Raw genomic sequence first — 23,232 nt, 5'->3', positions numbered from 1 at the left:
TAATACTATACATAATATAATATATGTGTAACTACTTAACTTTAATAATAACATAATACTAAACTTATAGAAGCAACTGTTTTTTATTTTGCATTTGGCTCTAGGCCTTCATTTTGCAAGCTATAATGAATTGATTGCTTAGTCCCGTCAGGCTTGATTCAAACCCTCTCTGGATTTCGCACCTGTGCAAAGGCTTATTTACAAAGGATCACAAATACAGCGGGGAGAGAGCTGCAAGAAAGAGAGGGAGAGAGAGAGTGAGAAAACAGACTATTTCAAGGATAGATTTGTGTCACAAAGGATGACACTTCCATCAGCGGAGGACAGACAAATAGAAGCAAACAATTCAATCTAAAAAGGTTGTGTCATCTCCTTGTTATGGAAGAGGAATCTATATGAGGATGAATGATTCTCTCTCTCTCTCTCTCTCTCTCTCTCTCTCCCTCTCTCCCTCTCTGTCTCTCGCTCTCTGTATCTCCCTCTCTCTCTCGCTCTCTGTCTCTCTATCTCTGCAGTAGCTGTACCATGGAGAGGAAATATGAGCTCGTTGTCATTTGTTTATTAACCACTCACCACGCTCTGTGCTGCAACGACAAAACTGAGGCTTCTGCAATAATAAACAGGCAATTAAAAAGTGAATTACAGTGGTGCCAATTACAGGCCTGACACCACAGCGCTCCAAAGCAAGCGGGTAATTACCCGCGCCCACTCGCACGGAACACAAGCCCGCAGAGGCGAGCGGGTGGGAGGCTGTAAACTTGCCATTATCATCAGCACAAACGGGGAATGGGTTACCAGTAAATCTGCTATGCCTTCACACTCAGGTTGCCTCGTATTGACTACACACACACACACACACACACACACACACACACACACACACACACACACACACACACAACCACACACACACACACACACCAAACACACTCACACACACACACACACACACACACACACACACCATGAAGGAGTCATCGTTGGCGCCCAGAGGGCGGAGATCGAGCGATGAGAAGAATTTCCTGTAGCACTGAGAGAAGGGGTTCGGACACACAACAGCTAGTACTCATTTTAATGTCCAAACATTCTCACTGGCCCTGATACCATTCAAGGATTAACCAATACACTTCCAAACACTATTTGTTGTGGAATCAATGCTGGAAACTGAGCAGAGGCAATGGGTAGGGATGGGGGGGGGCATAGAAAAACATGTTCAGTTTGTGTCTTTTATTTTGTGTTTGTGTGTGTGTGTGTGTGTGTGTGTGTGTGTGTGTGTGTGTTTGTGTGTGTGTGTGTGTGTGTGTGTGTGTGTGTCTGCTGTATCACAGATGGACATGTTCCAGCACCTCTTGCTGCTGTGCAGTAATCCCCTCAAAGCCAGAAGGGCAGACTGACACACACACACACGCACACACAAAACGGCCAGAGCCACAGGTCTGCCTCCTCCTGATCTTCCCCTACTAACCAGCTTGGCAGAGTCCTCAGCCATTCCCCTGCTCAACAAGCAGTTCTGTTCAACTCTGCACATCCCAAGCCCCATTAGTATCTCATGAGGGGTGCAGTAAAAACACTATGAGGAGGTGGTGGAGTTGACCTATGAGGAGGTGGTGGTGGTGACCTATGCAGGGCCAATTAAGTCTGCATCAGGCCATGGTTGTGATATATGAGAGCAGGGAGATTACCTCCAGTTTGTGCTGGTTGGGCTATTCGATGTGTCTTTTCTGACACTGCAGTGGTTGCATTTATGCTTTGCTTGGTGTTTTTATAATGAGTCTCCAATGGGCAATACTGGAGGTTAGCATGTGTGAATTTTAAGGTGTAGACTGGTGTATTTGTCTGAATGCATGAAGAGCTGTACGGGCATTAAGTGGATGGACTAGAGATAGTGGTGTATGTGTATGTGTATGTGTATGTGTATGTGTATGTGTATGTGTATGTGTATGTGTATGTGTATGTGTATGTGTATGTGTATGTGTATGTGTATGTGTGTGTGTGTGTGTGTGTGTGTGTGTGTGTGTGTATGTGTATGTGTATGTGTATGTGTATGTGTATGTGTATGTGTATGTGTATGTGTATGTGTATGTGTATGTGTATGTGTGTGTGTGCTTCTTTATCTGTGTCTGTCAGCTCGTGTCCTTCCGCGTTTGTTTGGATATGATGGAAATGGTTGGAGTTGACACGAGTTGGCTTCTAGCTCCAGTAAAAGGATGTAAAGTGCAATGTTATTGTTCTGCATTACCAATTCACTGTTTTGAAGAGTTTCAACATAACTTGCATATTGCTGAAACGGAGTAATGTGCATTCTTAATAAAAAAAATGCTTGTTCCTTATCTTTGAGTTTAAACCTCAAAGCACAAGTAAAGACCATTATAGTTTCCCAGCAACTAAGCTAATAAGTCATGCCCTTTATTATAATAAGCCATGACCTTTTATTTAAAACATCTTATTAAATCCCCTAATGAAACTGCCCATACCCCTCCCGATTCACCTTTGGAATAGAATCACCCACTGCTTGCAGTAACACGCCTGAAACCTATCTAGATTTAATAAGCCCAAACCAAAGACATAAGGCATCGGTTTTAGTTTACAGATTTGAGTTTTGTCTCTGATGTTTTAATGTTGTGATATTGTATATAGTATACCATATAATATGACCTATTGGTGTGTTTAATCATTCAAGGTTAGCTTATGATGTATAAAGTAGATATTGATTTCTAAGTCAGGTATGGCTTTGCCAGGATTTGTATGATATTCATCTTCCTTTCTTTCATTTCTTAATAGAGCTATGTTACGAACACACACTCAATCATCACTTTCTTTTCAGTGTCATTTCTCTGTAGTCTGTGCTACCATGAAGCAGCCAGTACTGGTGTGTTAGCTCTCAGCAGTGACAGCATGATATATCCCTCTAGGGGTCTGCTTCTGACTGAGCCTCCATTACAGACACAAGCTTCCCAGGCTTCAGAGGCTGTCGCTCCCCTCTCTCTGCCTCTCTCTGTCTCTTCCCTCTCTCTCCCTCTCTCTCTCCTAGGGATGAGAACCTTTACGATTTTAACGATTCCGGTTCCTTATCGATTCCTGCTTATCGATTCGATTCCTTATCGATTCTCTTATCGATTCTTATTGGGTAAGGGGTGAAAAAAGAGCGCAAACGGGTTTTTTACATTAATGTTCTTTTATATAAATTTCTAGAATGCTGCACACACCATAAACGGAATGTTTACATAAATAACCAAAAACTTTTATTAAAAAACAGACATTCTTGCCACTAAATATAAAACAACAATATTTAAATGCATATGTGGTGAGAGTGTCAACTCTGAAGCTATACATTGACATTGCAGAGCACTATTGATTGCTATTTCACTCATCTATACTGTATAGATGAGTGTATGAGTGAATGAGTGAAATAGCAAACAACCCCTATACAACCCTTCCTCTGCTACCTACTGATCTTTCTTTTCCAGAGCAGATATACCTCAGGAAATGTCTCATAATTGTTGGAACATTACAATGCATCCAGGTTTAGTTTAAGTTAGTCCAATCTAAACCCCTCCCTCATTGCACTATTGAGATAAACTAAATCTGGCATTAAAATGGCACTAACAAAATCGTTGAATTGTCTGATCTGACATGAAGCCCTTGTTATTGAGTAAACTGAAGGACTGTATATTTTCTTGTAGGTTGCTTGGTTGTAAGGCTAATTGCGAACTATTATGCTTAACTCTTCTAATAGCAATGTAGAACCCACTACAAACACAATAACGTACTGAAACATACTTACTTGTATCATGCACACAATGCCTCACATACGTATTTGAACAAAAATTCGCAAATTAGGCACTCAGTATATTTAAAACTTAACTATTGCTGCCACTGAATTGAAAGAGAAACGTATCCATATCTAGGGAGCTGCACGCGTTGCTAGGCAACGCCATTATTAACGGAGTCTTTTGCGTTTCATTTCATCCCTGACTTACCAAGCCAAGGTAAAGTCCTCAAAATGTTTTATCATAACGGTGTTACTCGTGTGTTATCAGCAAACTTTCTAGAACCAACAGAGGGGAGGCAAGCACTGCCTCTGCCTCAAGCCAACGGCTGAAAATAGAAGATTCTACCGCTAAGCTAGCCTACGTTATATGACAATGTCCAACATCGCCCATTCTGTTAAGCAATTAAATGCTAAGTTTAGTTATGGTTAACACGACAACGCAAACGTTTGCTGATAACACACGAGTAACACCGTTATGATAAAACATTTTGAGGAGTTTACCTTGGTAAGTTAGGGATGAAGCGCCGTCGTTAGTTAGTCAAAAACATGACAATCTTGTAATTTAATACCATGTTGTGTGCTCAAGTGCTTATTCATAGTAGATGTACCTCCTCCCTTTGACGAAATACATGTTTTACAGACGTTACAAGTGACCATGTTTGCATTTGTTCGAGTGAAATAAAGCCACACTTTAGATCGCTTCTTTCTAGTTGCCATTTCTGCTGCGGTCTGATTTTTTAAAGGAAGCGTTCGCGCATGCGCAAACGGCACAGAGGTCCGTTTACAGACCCGGTTTTGAATTTGGCTAACGATTCCAAAGATTCGGCTCATTAGGAACCGGTTCTAAACAAGAACCGGGTTTCGGTTCCCATCCCTACTCTCTCCTTCTCTCTCACTCTCTTTGTCGCTTCCCTCTTTCTCCCTCTCTCTGTCACGTCCCTCTCTCTCTCCCTCTCTTCGTCACTTCCCTCTCTCTGCCTCTCTCACACAGGCTGCACTCTCTCTGTGTTTTTCTTTAGCTTGCTGAGATTCCCTCGAGAAAATGTGCAGCACTTACAAAGTGGAACAGCACTGTCTGTTTTCCACAAAGAACCCCCCTCCTTCCCTGCATCTACCTTTCAGGTGTCCCCACCTCCCCATACACACTGTCTGGTGAAGCGTGTCATCACCTGAGAGCACTTTTGCTCGCAGAGTAAAGTCTACACCACTGCAAGGAGACTGAGAGATCTTATAGAAATCAAAATGTAAAAATGAGGTAGATGAGTTAACACTCTTCTCACTTTCCTACTCTTGACAGAGGCAACTCATATCGTCACATCTTGTGAACACATAGCTTTTTAGAATAAAAAATTGAAGAGGCTTACTTACAGAGTATTTGTGTGTGTGTGTGTGTGTGTGTGTGTGTGTGTGTGTGTGTGTGTGTGTGTGTGTGTGTGTGTGCACCCATCTATTAATGTTTGTGTTATAATGTTTGAGCTGTATCCTCCCTCAACTTTTCCTCAAAGTGCATCTAAGGTCTAAAAGCAGCGAGAGTGTTTGTGGGTGTGTGTACGAACAGGCAGTGGAGCTCGCTGATTGCAAGGCATTCATCAGGGAGAGAGAGAAGCAAGGTCCGGGGGAATGGAGAGAGGGATGGCGGAAGGCAGGGAGGGAGGGAGGGAGGGAGGGAGGGAGGGAAGAAGGCTGTAGTAAAATAGGAGCACTGCTCATTCAAGCCCAGAGTAGTCTGATCATTTGTCTCACTTTCTGCTTTCACATTCACTTTGCATCTAATCACTTCAAAGGGAGCGGGCATACTAGCTGGCACGCAAACCTGGGTGCGCTCGCTCTCTTTCTCTCTCTTTCTCTCGCCCTCTCACTTTCCGATTCTCTCACTCTACTCCTAGCTTCTATCCTTATCAAACATCCTCTCGTTTTCTTTTCCTCTCTCCCAGTTTCATGGTCTGTTTTTTCCTCTGTGATGCACTCTACTCACACTCACAGGCAAAATAATGCAGAACAAATTGACCTTGAGTAGTAGAACACATTTTCGACACGACAGTATTTGCTATTCACAACGTATTTATGAGTTACCAGTCAATTGGTTATTTACAGCAGGCTGATATAAGCCACCGACTAGAGAGATCAGCTGTGCCTTTTGAATGGGTCTTTTGTACGGATGGAATGGGACTTGAGCTGGCCTAGGAGTGCTCTAAAGAGAAAAGGTTTGCGGTTGGATTGATGCTATTTGGATCATTTCCACATGAGGGACTGGAGTGTGGATCTGGGGGTGGGGAAAGGGACAGGATGTCCCTCTTTTTAACAAGACATTTTGGGGAGTGGGGTAGGGATAGCTGGTAGTTTGGGATTGGTTAGTGGAGCGAGACAGAGGCGTTCAGGGTGTCCTCATTGGGGCGATGGACGCTCGTGGTCCTGTGGGGGTAGAGGGGCAGTGAAGAAGGGCAGAGGAGGGGCTGATTTTGAGGATTGGGGCAGGGAGAGAGGCTCTGTGCTGCTAGCTAACTATAGAGGCCATTAGATGTCCCAGCTGTGTCCTACAAACACAGACCCAAAACCCAATTACATATGCACACACACCCAGACATGCATATGCACACACACCCCCAGACACGCAAGCATGCACACAAAGAGATGGAGAGGACGGAGAGAGGGCAATATGGGTCAGAGCGAAGGAGAGAAGCAGAAAGAACATGAAGAGGGAGAGCGGGGGACAGCACTCTAAAAGAACAGAGGCACCTCTCAGAAAAGATAAATGACTCTTTTTCGCTTTACACGCTCCCTGCTACAAGCGCGCTCTCCCACCTCCTCCTCGTCCTCCTCCCTCGCTCCCTCTCTCTATTCAATTGTGTTTTTCCTGTTTTATCAGACAGCAATCTGTGAGGAGCATATTGTGGGGCCTGTGTGGTTATATAATCAACACTGACTCCGGTGAACACACCGTGGAAATGGGTGTGATGGTCCCAAACACACAGCAGGAAGGGATGGATTCACACTTATAGGCTCACACATGATGAATATGTGCACTAAGAAAGCTATGGATACACACTGATAGGACTCACACATGATGCATATGTGCACTATGGAAGGGTTAGATTCACACTGATAGGATTCACACATGATGCATACAGTATGTGCACTATGGAAGGGTTAGATTCACACTGATAGGATTCACACATGATGCATACAGTATGTGCACTATGGAAGTGTTAGATTCACACTGACACACACATGGTGAAAGAGAAGGAAATGTGTGTTCATGTGGAGCTATATTTGAAGGCGTAGGAGTTTCAAAGCGAGTAAACAGTTTGTACTGTGCACATGTAAATATTTATAGCTATTCTATACCCACGCTTCAATGTACCTTCAACAAATGCATACTGTTGTTGCTGTTCAGCACACTGGTCAGATTTCTTTGGAAAAAGTGTCACTCAACATGCCATGAGAGTCCACGTGAGCCTGAGTGAGCAGAAGAACAAGAGAGAAGAGAGCGGAGCAGAGCGGAGATGAGAGGAGAGGAGAGGAGATGAGTAAGAATGAGAAAAGCAGACGTACTGGTGGGGTCGCACTTGGGCCCTGGGGCCTAATGGCATCTTAAAAGCCTGTCCTCTTTTTGTCTGCCAGCATGATGTCACTAACATACACACAAACACACACACACACACACACACACACACACACACACACACAGCAAGCATCTGCACACACACTAACGTACAACGACATGCACGCAGTAATTCAGACAGACATTTGTAGGTAATGTAATTAGAAGAGAAGTCTATAGTTGTCAGAGCGGAGGGCTGCAGGCTGATGTATGTGGCTGGTGTCAAGGCTAGGCTAGAGGGCGGTCAAGAAGGGCAGAAGCCACAATGAGCAGCCCAATCAACAATGGATGCACCGACTGCAGCGCTTCAACAGAAGCATGTAAATCCACACACACACAGACACACACACAACCACACACACGCACGCACGCACGCACGAACACACACACACAAAGGCACGCACGAACACACACACACACACACACACACACACACACACACACACACACACACACACACACACACACACACACACACACACATATATATACACACACACACACACAGTCCTTTTGTCCTCCATTTGCACATTAAATCAAAAACACCTCTTGAGCTTCAACTAATTTGCATCTCAACAACATAATCATCCACACACTATCTCTGTCCTCTCGATCACTGTTTATCTCTCTGCTGGGAGGACAGCAAGTTACAGGACATACACCGTACAGAAAACGCGCTCACCCAAAATCAGAAACCAAGACACATCCCCCTGGTACCTCTCTCAAACTACAGTGCTTTCATTGCACATGAGATAAGATGGGATAAATCTCCATCTAAGATAAGACCATAAAGCTGAAGGGAATAGTTATAGAGAAATGAAACAGGCGTGGAGAGGAAGAGAGAGAGAGAGAGAGAGAGAGAGAGAGAGACAGAGAGACGGAAGAGCACAGAACACACCACAGATGGGATAAATCTCCATCTAAGATAAGAGCATTAGGCTAAAGGGAAGCGTTAGATCATAGCGGCATAGAGAGGATGAGAGGAAGAGAGGAAGAGCGGGAGAATGGAAGATAGGAAGAAAGGATGAGACGAAGAGAGGGAGATAGGAAGAGAGAATGAGAGGAAGAGAGGGAGATAGGAAGATAGGAAGAGAGAATGAGAGGAAGAGAGGGAGAGGGGGAGAGACACCACTCAGCAAAGCACTGTACGCACCATGTCCTGCCCGGAGGTAGCCTTGTGCAGACTGAACCCCAACAGGCTCCTCTCGGCGAGGTGAGTGAGTCTGGAGGTGAGTGAGATCAGAGCCTCGAGCCGCGGAGGGCACCCCGAGCTCCCTGAGCAGGGCTAGGAGCAGAGCAGCCACAGCCAGCCTCGGGGGAGCCCTGCTGGGCGGTGGCAGGGGAGATCTCCCTGGCATTCCTCCAGCGTGAAGCTCAGGTGCTCAGGTGAGAGGAGAGGCAATCAGAAGACGAGAAGAAGAACGAGGCAAGAGGGAGTAGAAATCCTCAGGGAAGCAGACGAGCTACGCTGCTAGCAACCCTAACAACACCCAAAGCACATCTACACAGCCACATCTATTCTACTCTTCATTTCAGAAGAGTCAAGTGAATCGTGAAGTCCTGGAAAAGTAGGTAAAAGTGCTGGCAGGGGGTGACTGCCTAGTGAGGCTCTTCCAAATTCATCATGAAAAATATCAAGAAAGTATGTTAATGGATTATTAAAAAAATGGATGGTATTCCTGTTTCTGTCCTTCATGCAAAATTAAGATCCAAGTGCAGGAACCAAACACAAGGAGGATCCAGGAGTCAAGACAAGCTGTGTGTCAGAGGAGCAGCTCCGAGGATGCAGACCTCCCCTTAAGACCTTCCACGTGTCAGTGCCGGTGGGGCCGTAACCCTGGGAGACCAGCCATCACTCCCCCATTCCCAGCAGGAGGAAAGAGGAGTACTGCTGTACCCGGCCAAGAGGCAGTGCTCACACAAGCACACACACACACACACACACACACACACACACACAGAGAGGACACGCCAGCCTCTCCACTACATCCACAGAGCCAGCCCCTCGCAGCTCACACAATGTCATGCATGTTCACACACGCCTGCACATGCACTTTCTCTCACACACACACACTAACACACACAGACACACACTAGAGCAATTCTAAATGGGCACTCCAGCTGCCACAAGCGCTGATGAAGAGGAAGATCAGGAGGAAAGCCTTAGTCCAAGCAGGGTCTCCAGTACAGGAAAAAAAAAAGGTTGCTTGAAACACAGTCGCGCAAGTCACAGAGACTGAACTAAATCTGCCTTTTTTTTTCTTTGGCTCTTTCTTGGTCTATCGTCCCCTGTGTACGCTATCTACTCCGCATCCTCATTGGCCACTCCACCCTCTCCTGTGTGGACCCAATGAATGAGTTGAGCAGAGAGAGAGAGAGAGTAAAAGAGGGAGGGAGAGAGAGAGAGAGAGAGAGAGTGAGTGGCTCTACGACAGTAGAACTGTTGGGTTTCCCTCCTCCTCCTCCTCCTCCTCCTCCTCCTTTGCAGTCGTCTCTCCCTACCCCTCTGTCAGGACTGAATGCACCTCTGAGGTGGAGGCCTCCACATATCTGTCCTCATCTGTCATGCTCTGCAATTATTATTTAGCTTTTTCTCCATATCTCCCCCTCTCTGCATGTGAGCTTGTAGCAGTTCTTATCTCTCTCTCTCTCTCTCTCTCTCTCTCTCTCCCTCCCTCTCTCTCTCCCCCTCTCCATCTCTCCCTCTCTCCCTCTCTCCCTCTCTATCTCCCCCCTCTCTCTTCCACACTCTCTATCTCTCCCTCCCTCTCCATCAGTAACCGTCCCAGGGCTCTGCTAACTCTGCTCATATTGTCATGCAGTGCAGATGAGAGTGCAGAGCTGAATGCAGAGCTGCCTCTCTTCCTCCTGCTGAGAGGGGAGAGACAACTTCATCTCCTGACGAGCATCTTCATTCCTGGATCTCCTGGGAGAGCCAGTCACTGCAGGTGGGCTTTGCTAGAGACGCATTCATGACAGGTGGTCCTCTCTAGCAGAGCCAGTCAATGCAGGCACATGTTATCACCGAACAAAGCCTCAAGAGCCCTTGGAAGTGCCACACTGTGGGAACGGTGAGGTTCGTTCTGGGACAAGAAAAGGATGCACTTAAAGAGGAATTACGCTATCAATTCAACAGAGCTGTCTGGTAGTTCTACTGCCAGTCGAACAGATTTTGTCATGAGTTTGAGGAAAGGTAGCTCAAAATTAGGAAGACAAACATCCAACTGAGAAAGGGATCACAGAATGGACATAGCGGTTTGAGACGGGTGATATCCCTGCAAGAAGAGTCTGTCAGTGAATATGGGAGTTTGGGGAACTTCCCCTCTTTCACTAGGTAGGATAAACTTCCCTGAGGAGGAGGATAGGGACACCTTTTGGTCATTGCCACCTTATGTAGCCTGAAGGGTTACCATTCGGGAGCACACTTAGACACATCGAGGGGCACATCTGAGTGTACATGTGGCTGATGGTTACAGGCAGTCAAAATCCTCCATAGACTCCCCAAATGTTTCTCATTAACTTGAGCACCATCTAGTGGTAGCAACTGGTCACTTCCATGGACTGCACAGCACAGGGAGCACGGCACTCGTACCTCTGGTGCGGACACACATTATGGACCCTTTCACTGCAGTGACCTCGAGAAGGCAATTCAAAACAAGTGGAGCGTGATGGCAGATGAACTATAAAGAGAAAAGGTGGAGCTACCAATATGATTTCAACCCTGAGGTTTTAAAGCTCTTAGTCTGGAGAGGAGTCTGCATTCAGCACATATACACATAAGATGCACAAAACATACACACACACACACACACACACAAACAAGATGCACAACACATACACATGTACACACACACACACACACATACACACACACACACACTCATACCCACGTACACTGTTTTGGGTAACATTAGTAATCAAAGCACTGATTTAAAGCATTAGATATAAAAAGTGACAAATATATATGGCACAGACTTTTTCTCCATGCCCTGTTCTCCCTCTCTAATGCTCTCCCCCCTCCACCTTTCTCATGATGAGAAGATGCAGGCTACAAAGAGTATATACATACACACACACACACACTCTCTCTCTCTCTCTCTCTTCTCTCCCTCTCTCTCTCTCTCTCTCTCTCTCACACACTCACATACTGTACACACAACACACACACACACACACACAGCACACACACACGCACACACACAAACGCACACACACACACACACACACACACACACACACACACACACACACACACACTCAAACACACGTTGGCAGATACACTCTCCGAAAAAAAAAAATCCCTCCACACTGCAGCACTAACCGGGGAATATTGACTTTCCTTTGTTATTAAAAATGGGCTTGCTGATAGGCCAGAGCTAATTAAAAATTATCCATTGCTTTGGAGAAAGAATGTTCCTTCTGAGGCGTACTGAGCACTAACAGCCCACCATATCAGATTTAATTTCACGATGCTCAGTGTGTGTGTGTGTGTGTGTGTGTGTGTGTGTGTGTGTGTGTGTGTGTGTGTGTGTGTGTGTGTGTGTGTGTGTGTGTGTGTGTGTGAGTGTGTGTGTGTGTGTGAGTGTCTGTGTGTGTGTGTGAGTGTGGTGTTTGAGAAAGTGGTGCTATCTCCCCGTATCTCTCCCCCACCCCAGCACAGAGCCTCTTTATCTTCACACAGAGCATCGGCTCCCTTATCTGCTCCAGCTACTCTACTTTATGTGGAGAAACCAGCTCACCGCCTGCAGCACAGGGCATCCCACCCTACACACACACACACACACACACACACACACACACACACACACACACACAAACACACACATAATACAAACAATACACACAATATACACACACAAGCACACACACACACACACACACAGACACACACACACACACACACACACACAAACACACACACACACACACACACACACACACACACACACACAAACACACGTATTCCTGTCCTGTCGCTATCACCTCACCATCATTATTTACTGCTGTCAAAATGAACGTTACATTTTTGCGAATAATTTAAAATATTTAAAGCATAACGCAATTAACACAGATGCCTGGGTTTTGTTATTATTTGTTATTATATATAATGGTTACAGTATGCAGTTATTATTTCTGTTAGGGAATTTGTAAAGGTTAAAATATCTGGGGGCATAGCTTAGGGGAGCTTAGCTTAGTAGCAAGTTTATTGAACACTTGAATTCACAACTAACCCAACGGGCAGAACTCCATGTTTTAACTACCGTCCGGCTGACAGAGTCGCTAGCTCTCGCCAAAGTATCTCCCTCCCCAAACGTCTGTCTCTCTTATTCTCTCGAACTCCGCGCCTTGATCTCGTCTTCTCCTGTGTCTTCATCTACACGTAGAACACATTCCTTTCAGGCTTACAGTCCATTCTGATGGCCTTTGTCTTCATCTACACGTAGAACACATTCCTTTCAAGCTTACAGTCCATTCTGATGGCCTTTGTCTTCATCTACACGTAGAACACATTCCTTTCAGGCTTACAGTCCATTCTGATGGCCTTGGTGCTGTTATTGGTTATTGTCGTGTAGGGAAAAAAATCTGTGTTCAAAGTTAAGAAGATGCTATTAGAATGTTTTACATTAAATATCCACTATTACAAGCTTTATTTTTATATCATGATTCATCTCAGCAAATGGTGCGATTAATTCGTTTAAAAATAGTTAGTTTTAAATAAATTGATTGACAGCACCATTAATAACTTTAATAAGATTAAAAGAGAAAATCAAAATGGCCTCTATCTCTTTCTGTCACTTTTCCTCTTTGTCAGTTATCTCCCCATCGTATTCTGCCTCTCACCCTCACTTGTATCCCTTCCTTCTCTTTCTCTCTCTCTCTCTCAGTCTTATGTACTGTTCATACAGTACATATTCATTCATATTCAAGCAAAGCCTGATATTCATTCACAGTGTTGCTTAAATTCCTCTGCTTCCTTTCCATGCAGGGCAACCAACAGTGTGCTGACCTTGAGTTTAAATGTGTTAAACTGCCTCAAAGAGCTTTCAGTCACTAGAGTGAAGTGTTATTGGTTGGTGTAAGTGTTGGGTCCCTAGTTGCAGAAGAAGTAGTTTGCTGTATCTGGTTTGAAATTGTGTGTGTGTGTGTGTGTGTGTGTGTGTGTGTGTGTGTGTGTGTGTGAGTGTGTGTGTTTGTTTAGGAGTGTGACTGGTTCTCCAGAGAAGAGGTTGAGGCTGTTATCAAGGTCAGCAGGCAGCGGAGTTCGTCTGACAGCCAATGTGTACCAAACAACTGCAACTGATCCTCCTTTTAAAAAATACTCCCAAGGACTTTCTCCTCACCTTCATTCCTTCCATTCACTCGCTCCACCTGCTCACTCCTTCCCCCTCTCTCTCTCTCTCCCTCATCCTCCCTCCTTCCTACTCTCTTCCTCCTCCTCTTCCCTCCTTCCCCTTTCTCCTTCCTCCTCCTCCTCCTCAGGCATGTTTTCCTCTGCTCAGCAGCTTTAAAGAGTGCTGACATTCGGCAGAAATTGCAAAATGGGCTTCAACTAATTTTTTTTCTTTCCTTACTTTTTCCAATTTCCCTACACAGCAACCTGCAAATGCACACACACACGCATGCGCACACACACGCACCCACACACCCACACACACACACACACACACACACACACACACACACACGTGTAAACATCTCCACTTTGAAATAATGACAGTAAACTATGCAGGTGAGTATAATCTATAGGCCTTTCTCAAACCAATATCCTCTCCCTACCCACTTCCACTCCGGGAGGGTTCGGCTTGCGACAGGCTGTACTTGTAGGACGCCCATCCTTTGTGCCTGATTCACGAGGCTCTCTCCTGCCCCCTGGTGGAGCTTCTTGGAGAATAGATATGCAACGCATGCATGTGGCATGTCAAAGGGAACAGCGACTACATGAACAGAGCTCTATTCTATTGGTATGAGTCAAATGGAATGCCATAATGGAAGGTGGATAGTGTGTGAGTGTGAGTGTGTGAGTAAAAATCTGTTGCCAATTCACAATATGACCACACAGCACACACAATGTCATTGACCCTCTCTCCCTCCATACATAGATTTTCTTTTGTACTGCTTAGCATGAAGAGTGAGCTTCTGGAGGCGGACATGCCAGAAGAATGTTCCTGTGACCAGATGGTAGTTTATCACGGGAGCAGCAGGTACCAGGAAGGGGAACGGTAGAACTTGGCCAAGCATCAGAAAATCGGCAAGCATGTTGACTTAATCATGCCCTGTTGTTTACCAAGCTTTAACTGAGGATGTGTGCTCGCTGGGCTTCTGTATCGCTGGGTTTGGGGCTAAGGCTACATGTTCTGGTTCTGTTCTGGTAATAACCCAAGGGCTTTGAGTGGGAGACAGAGCTGAGAGGAAGACAGGAAGACAGAGCTTGGAGAAAGACAGGAAGACAGAATTGAGAGTAAGACAGGAAGACCGAGCTGAGAGGAAGACAGGAAGACAGAGCTGAGAAGAAGACAGGAAGACAGGAAGACAGAGCTGAGAGGAAGACAGGAAGACAGAGCTGAGAGGAAGACAGGAAGACAGAGCTGAGAGGAAGACAGGAAGACAGCGCTTAGAGGAAGACAGGAAGACTCACGGTCGTTGCAGAGAGGGCCTCCGAATGACGTCATGGTGCAGTCGCAGCTGAAGCCCTCCCACAGCTGAAGACACACGCCCTGATTGGAGCAGGAGTCCTCCTGACAGGTGGTGCTGGGGCCTATGGCAGGGAAAGGAGAAAGAGACATAAAAGAGAGCAGTGAATCACCATGAGTTTGGAGCTGGAGCAGCCACCACTCTTCTAAACAAACGGCTGGAAAGGAAATACACATGGCCTGGCTTACTCAACCCTTTTCCCTCTGTAGTAACCCCAAAACATCCCCAAACGGGGGGCAGACATGTTGTTCCTCTTGTCTTGCTCTAGCATCCACCAATGTGCATTTTGTTGCAACCAACATGACACAAAATGGCTCCAGTATTCCACACTATTGTGAGCTAAAACTGAATGCAATAAAACAAACAGCTGCTTTATTCCATAGCAAAGTATCTATGTTGGCATGACAGTCAGTAGGCCCCTACGTCCCTTTGCCTGTTGAGCTGTGGAATACCAACTCAGTCAAGTCTTTGATCATAAGATGGAGCTTTCTGTATAAATGCACATCACATTCTTCCTGTTGAGGATCAGCAGACAGCAATAGAACTGTGATTCCTAAATATTCAATTTAATTTGTTCCCTTTTCCATCTCCTGGTCACATATGAACTACTAACCCAGTCACTGTCCAGTAGATGCGAATCACTTCAGGTGGAAGAATTAAGATGTAGGGCAATTAAGTAGCTCTATTCTAAAATAATTCTGGGCTAACAGCCAACAGCCTCGCCTTGCAAACATTAGTAACAGCACAGCTGGCTCGAATAAAATGCAAACAAGTCTGCTAAGTGATGTATTTTGATGATAGCCTATATTTAATGGCATCCTGTGCATATATTTTCACAGGGTTTCTTTCCCAGACTACAAAACTAAATCTCCCTAAAACTCCTCTTAGCATAAACATGTACCATGAATCGGAGGACTGGCTATCCAGATTAATATCAGCACATTCGTGCAGACCATTCTGCAGGCTGTTTCTACTTATCTCTTCTCATCTCTATTCATCTGAGTCCTACCCCTTGTGTTACATGCTCAGTTCACTTATTCTTTGACCGAATGCTTTATCCAAACAGATAAAGGAAGCATACAGCAGGCCTCCAGAGAATGATCTCAGTTCATTCTCTGTGCACAACTCCACTTCTTTATTGAGCAGATGTCCTATCCAAAGAAACTCACAGCACTTTGAAGACATATATCAATGAGAGGCTTTTCACATTCCACATTCAGTGAGCAGATGCTTTAAAGAAATACATTTGCTGTACAGGGAAGGCTAACTTTGTTCCCTGTGCTCACTATTATGTAACACAATGCATGATATACTATGTGTATGATTCAGCATAGTGTGTTACATGAGATAACACACGGTGGCATGCTATGTCTGCATAGCCTATGCCGTAGAGACAGATTTTGTGCAACCACAAGCCAAAAACGAAGAATGTCATGTTCAGTGTGTGAAAAACTCTGACTTTCTAAACACAAACGGGCACAGTGAAGGCAAAGGGGAATTACATTGGTGAAACATGACTGCATGACCACAATGTGGTGCCTTATCCCTGAACAGTCAAAGAGGTGGAGAAGCATCTAGCTTACACAGCAAACCCTACAATCAAACAACATAGCTAATGTAATGTTATCTAGCTAATGTTATTTCCTCGTCACAAAATCTAATTTCGCTCTGACAAATAAATCCAATTCATCATCAACAACAGCTGTCTTGTTAGTATCAGAGCATATAACCAGGTACATTCAAATTCGTTTGTACTAGCAGTCTAAAAACTTCCGTGGTGTGGCATGTGGCATCCCAAGCTTTGTAGGGTCTCGGTATCCACTATCAGTCTTGAATGCTTGTACGCTAATGTGTTTTCTCCTTACTGATCAAATATGTTTTGGTGGTGTTGTATCTGGATGCAGCACAATTGTTTAACCTAGCTTATTGTATATTGTGACAGAACAGGCAAGTTTTAAGACTTAGAGTAAGAGTATTTATTCAATGACTTAAGTAAGACTATGGTAAGAGTAGACTATAAGCTACACCACAGGGTGATTTTAACATGTCTCAGAATACTACATTCTCTACGTTATTTGAGTTTTGTCAATTTTGTATCGAAGAACCTATTCAACACATTTTTCAATTTCAATTTTTTTGTTGCTTTACTAATAGTTATTTGCTGATGTCAAACATCTGAATACTCATGTAATATCTTAACAGAAGATTTGAGATTTTAGCGCATGGGACCTCAAAATGTCCTAATGGTGTGCAGTGACTATGCCTTTGAGACCTGCCATGCCATCAAACCTTAGACCAATGTGGGTCTCCATGTACTGGAAATGTTCAGAGCGTTGTGGACTAGATGTTGGGTTTCTATAGGTAGATGGGATCTGGGGGCATGCAGGGGGGGCTGAGTGGGGGCTTCTGTACAGGGAGAGAACAGTGGGAGTGGAAGACACACACATGCCTCTAACACCACGGATATCACAGGACAAGTGCGAAAGAGATGGCAGCCACCATCATGTGTGCAGAAAACACAGAGAGGAGGTCTCAACACGGGACAACGTTAAGACGGAACGCTAGATCTACAGTACCAGCAAGGTGGTAAATACAAGTGGATGGCTTGTATTTTACCAGGACAGGATTTCACATAACTGGCAGCTGAGCATTTAGGAGGTGATCAACAACACGGAGCTGTTTACACCAGAGGAAGGGGGGAGAGGTGTCACTAGGGTTCGAACATAGACATGTATCTATCTACCTTGCAAGTCAGCTTTCATCAATGCAACTTTTGTCAGCCAAAAAAAAAAAACAGAAAGGCAACAGCAACATAAAAGAGATGTTAGTAAAGGCACTGAAATGTCTGTGCTAACAGCAAAAGAAAGGGATGAAGAAGATGAAGAAGAAGAGAGATGGAGGGGAGTAGAACGCTGTAGTTAATATGAATTGAGAGAGGGGGGAGAGAGGTGGAGGGAGCCGTCTGGTCTCCTCTGTTCTGTTCTTAGTTGGGGGAGGTCTGAAGAGGCATTAAGTCAGGATTTAACATATTCCTGCCGCATTACTGCTCACAAGAGAGATGGGCTGTCGATGCTCGTTTATGTACTTCACAGCTAAGGGTTTGAGTTCAAACCAAGCAGAGCACACCTGACAGTAATCAATCAAGGCATCTACTGGCCAATCAAAGGGACTGGGTCTGGCACGGCTCTGCTCATCTGCAATGGAAATCTGCAGACCCACAGCTAGAATGACTGACAAGTAAGGGTCCACTGACTGCCCTTGGCTACGTGACGAAGAAAAGCAGTAGCAGGTCTAGAGGGTCTTATCAGTCCAGATTGATTTAGGAACAGGGGAGACAGACCAGAAGAAGAGTAGAGGGTGAGGAGCAGGAGGGGAGGATGTGCATGAGAAAAAAGATCAAAGGTAACGCCCCCCCCCCGCCCAAAGGACTGGGTTGAGACAGAGGTTATAACATCTGTCCTCTTACCTCGAGAGATTTGCTCACCTTCACAGCCTCGCTCCACCTGCCCCACGGTGGTCAGCGCGTCGGCCAGAAGGTCCGGCAACCGGCCGTTGAGGTCCACTGACGCCAGGCAGCCCTGGAAGCCCTCTTTGGAGTGCACCAGCTTCGGCAGGTCCTTGTACATGTCCTTGGCTATGCCTCCAATGCACAGGTCACCTTGGAGCAGGAAGGACAGCAGAGGTGAGTAGAGGTCGTGGGTACATACACTCTCATAATTCTGCTGTGTGATGTGAATGCAAGACTTTGACAAAGAGCAGATTTTAGTGAGCGTAGGCTCTACTCAGTTCTAAGAAGTCATTCACCGATGCTAGTAACTGCATTACCTTTCAGGTCTAGGTTCTTAGCGCCCGTGGTGGTCTGAGTGGTGATCTTGGTGTCAATCTTGACGGTGTGGAGGTTGTTCTTGTCTCGTGAAATGATAACGTTGTGCCAGTGGTTGTCATTGAGAGGTGTGTTGGAGTTGCCCTTGATCAGGTGAGCTCCATTCCCCAGGTCTGACACGTAGTGTAGGTACCTGTAGCCAAGAGGACAGGGCAGGATTTACAATAGGATTCACATATGATCAACTTCATCAATTACACTGATTTACAATTGATTCACATCTGATCACCTTCATCAAATACCAATACCAATTATCCACAGCCAGAGTTCTATTCAGACCACTGAGACAAAATCAAAAACTTAATTAAATAATTTTAATAACTGAAATGAGGAAATTCGTAACGACTGAAAACACAGATTCGAATATTCATGATGATCACTGATGATGTGAATGACCAATAATATTTGCTGAGCTGAATTTCACATTACATTGGTCTTTCTATTGTTTGCAGTAATATACAAAACTCTACTGACAACCATAAAGTATTATATTATAAAATCAGTTTGAGTCAAGAGTTCTAGTAATTAAGGTAATAATTCTGTGCTATGATTAATTCTGTACAAAACAACGTAAAGACAAAATGGTCTCATTTAAATGTCAGTTTAAATATTATATTTTATAAATGAGCTCAGCTAGTCCCTTTCTAAGCACAGAGACAGCGGAAATGTTTTGTTTTCAAGGGGTATACCACTGTGACATCTTTTCTCTGAAGTGCTAACACATTAATTTAAGCACAGACTGTATGTCTTCCTCTAAAAGATGTCTAGTTTTTCATGGCGTTGACTCGTGTCTCACCCTTTGACCAGCTCCACCACAATGAAATCGTTCCCGTCGCCGCGGTTGAAGAGGATGAGCCCATCGGGGGAGGTGGTCTTGAACTGGAAGAAGAGGTGCATGAAGTAGTAGGCCTGGAGCGTGGGCAACGTCACGAAGCTGGAGCGGGACTTAAAGGTCACAGGGTCGGCCACAATGTTCCTGTAGCCAATCATGGCATTGAGCTCACAGTAGTCGATGTCCCCGTTCTTGCACAGGTCGATGTAGGGCATGCCGTTGAAGGTGAGGCCCTGCAGGTGCCCAATGAAGTTGGAGGGCACAGCGGGCATGTGTCTCTTCTCCGTCAGGATGCCCGTCTCAACGTTGTGGAACTCAAGCTGCGTGTGGTCACCTGTCATTGGGCCTGAGCGGGTGGGTGGTCACATGGGACAAAACAGATCCAGTCAATACCACTGGCCTACAGAGTGTGTGACCTATGCCTGAGGGTGGTGACAGAGTTAGCAGATTATAATTCTATTATACTATAATAGAATTATACTATTATACTATTATAATTCTGTTCCTTATTAATTAACAGGTGTTTAACAGGTTTTCTCTCTGTTACGATCTGAGCTGTGCATCTGTTGTCACTTCTAATAAAACCCGGGAGAATTTGAAGAATCATTTAAATGCGACAAGTGATGCTTTGAAATCATTATAAGATCATGAGACAACTGGAGACATCTCAGCAACAGCTGCTGTGTTACTTGTAAATCCATTTGTTCGTTCTTAGAAGTTTCCAAGAGGAAACTAATTATCCTATACTTATTGGTAAGATCATAGTGAGGCTAAGCACAGTTAGATTTGACATATGTTTTGCATTGATCCCAGGAGACTGACTGTATGGAACCCAGTAGCCAGGCTGTGAGAGGAGCTGGAGGAGAATGGAGGAGAAGTGAGGAGAATGGAGGAGAAGTGAGGAGAATGGAGGAGAAGTGAGGAGAATGGAGGAGAATGGAGGAGAAGTGAGGGGAATGGAGGAGAAGTGAGGAGAATGGAGGAGAAGTGAGGAGAATGGAGGAGAATGGAGGAGAAGTGAGGAGAATGGAGGAGCTGGAGGAGAATGGAGGAGAAGTGAGGAGAATGGAGGAGCCAGGGAGCGGGTCCTCCTCCTTACCTTCAGAGGGCTGCTGCTCGTCCACTGAGAGCTTCAGGCTCTTCCCTCTGCGCGCCACACGCACCGTGTGCCACTCGTTATCATTCAGGTTCTGACCCGCAAACACGGTCTCTGGACCTTTACCTACAAAATGGCAAAAAAGTTAACCACAGCCAAAAGAAAAGCAACTGCGAGAAAGAAAGAAAGAAAGAAGACTGATAGATAGATAGAAGGATAGACTGATACATAAATAGATAGATAGATAGATAGATAGATAGATAGATAGATAGATAGATAGACTGCAAAATTAAGAGGCCAGGAAGAGCGAGAGAGAGCGAGTGACACAAACAAGAGAGAGTGCACAACAATAAATGATGAAAAAGATAGAGATTAAAAGTAGGGGAATAACAAAAACCAGAAAAGTCAAAGACAGGAAATGAAAAGCAAAAAATATATTAAAAAAGAAAAAATGTCATACAACCACAACATAGGCACATACAAACACTCTCAGAAGACTCACACTCCAGCTGTTCCATAAGGCTTGCCTCAAGTCACTGGCTTCAAGCAAACTCTGGCTTTCAGATCCCAACAATGCTATTTTTATAGGTATACTTTCATACTCTTGATACATACTCATACTCTGAAAAAATAATGATAACTTATTACTGTGAGTTAAAAAGAAACAAATATAAATGAAAGAAACATTCTGACAACTGGTATATTTATAGTGTCGGATAACATGCCTGGTGTTGACTCAACACTGATTCTCAAATTCACACAGCTTAATCAAAACCACCAGATGGCGACATACTGCCAGTATTGCAGTTTGTGACTGCATCCAGAGTGGCATTCCAGAATACTGCAGATTTCATGTTTTCCCGAATCCCAAGTGTTTTAGGAAGCATATTCAAAAACCCACAGACTGTAAACTCCATTCGAGAAAGCAATTTCTCGCTTGTGGGACCACCATCTTATCGCCTGCCGATGTGTGCAGTTAAGGGGTTATAGTGGTTCAGCCAGTCTTCCATTCTTAAAGCTAAAGCTTTGGCTTACCATTCAGCAAGATAGAGAGAGAGAAAGAGAGAGATAGAGAGAGTGGGATGGTGAGGTAAGTGGCTATTAAAAGAAACAAAGAAAAATGCCAAACCTAGAAAGAGACAGCAAAACGGCTAGCGTGTTGAGGGGAGGCTACCGTTGTGTGCGCTGCCTTGTTTCCCACACATCTCTCCCGTGGACATTAAGAGGACAGGGTGTCATTGTCAGAGCGGCGTGTGGCAGCCTCTCACTCGATAACAGGTAAAAAAAGAGGTGCCATTAAAGAAGCGCCAGGATCACTATTGATTCCCCATCCGTCCTCACTCTCAATTACCCTGAGTCCACACACTGAATGTGTGACAGCTCCACCCGCTGGAAATTATAGGAAATGCTTTTCTTTCTCTCTCCCATCTTCACACTACGTGTGGAAGGATGGGGAGGGTCAATCAAACATGTTAGCTGTCAGACTAAAGCACAACACAACAGTGGAATGCCATTCTAGTTCTACTCTTTGGTGAACCAGGGGAATGGTACCAGTGGTGAACCAGATGTGAATGTTAAAAACATTACAAATATTAAAATAATTAAAACATTACAGTAAAAATCCTTCTACTGCCATCACTACTTTCTGCCCCACCAACAGAGGGCAGCACCAACAACAGCACAACGGTGTGGCTCAGGTATCAGGGTGAAGATCCCTGTCAGGGCAATAGGTATGCTTCTTGTGTGTATGGTTGGCACACCTTAAAATGGCCCAGAAGGCTGAGCATTCACACCGTACTGAAGCCTCCTCACAGGGGGGGGGCTCAGTGCAGACCTCTGACTGAAGATAAGAACCAAAGATGAAGGCACCTGAGCTGGCCACGACATGATGAATCATTCTCATTTCAAAGGAGGCCCAATGGCGCAAAACACAGGCAGCCATCTTGTGTCCTTGGTGGGCTGTAGTGTCAGGCAGTCTGATCTCCAGAACACCATCTGTTCATTAGTTACAAAGGAGTTTACACTTCAGGCAGTCTCATCTGAAATCACTTAGCGTGCTGGATCCAGGTATTGCCAAACATTGTAGGCAAAAAGAGGTGTAAAATAGATGAAGAGTGGTATTTTCAACCTGAGTGAAGCCAAATCTGATACACCCAGTGCTCTGGCTACCTTCACAGTCCCAGATACAGCTATGGCTAATTCCTATGGCTCAGCGGTAGTGGAAATGTCATGTTTGGAGAGTGGGAGAGAGAGTGATTCCCTAGAATGCTTGCATCACACAACATAAAGGGCTCAAACGTCTCCAAACATGGGGATGGAGCTGACGTCCGGCGCACAGAGCTCAGAGTGACCCGGC

At 44.9% G+C, this 23,232-nt stretch overlaps 1 protein-coding gene across 6 annotated transcripts in view; it reads right to left on the bottom strand.

The window, feature by feature from the left end:
• The window catches only part of nrxn1a (neurexin 1a), a gene marked incomplete at both ends in the record, with an annotated part of 114,301 nt that overhangs the window by 35,426 nt on the left and 55,643 nt on the right, over window positions 1-23,232 (bottom strand). For 3 of the 6 annotated variants that reach the window (XM_080851507.1, XM_080851508.1, XM_080851509.1), the window contains 5 exons: window positions 15,010-15,129; window positions 18,550-18,723; window positions 18,891-19,081; window positions 19,745-20,126; window positions 20,880-21,002. In XM_080851507.1, coding sequence (XP_080707633.1) covers window positions 15,010-15,129; window positions 18,550-18,723; window positions 18,891-19,081; window positions 19,745-20,126; window positions 20,880-21,002 — 990 coding nt within the window. Of the gene's footprint in view, window positions 1-15,009; window positions 15,130-17,808; window positions 17,836-18,531; window positions 18,724-18,890; window positions 19,082-19,744; window positions 20,127-20,879; window positions 21,003-23,232 lie in introns of all 6 variants that reach the window. The other 3 variants (XM_080851506.1, XM_080851504.1, XM_080851505.1) reach the window with 2 other exon arrangements.

The sequence above is a fragment of the Sprattus sprattus genome (assembly GCF_963457725.1).
Source record: "Sprattus sprattus genome assembly, chromosome: 14".
Classification (NCBI taxonomy): Eukaryota; Metazoa; Chordata; class Actinopteri; order Clupeiformes; family Clupeidae; genus Sprattus; species Sprattus sprattus.
The sequence above is the reverse complement of the archived record's forward strand: the minus strand, read 5'-3'. Positions and strand labels throughout refer to the sequence as shown.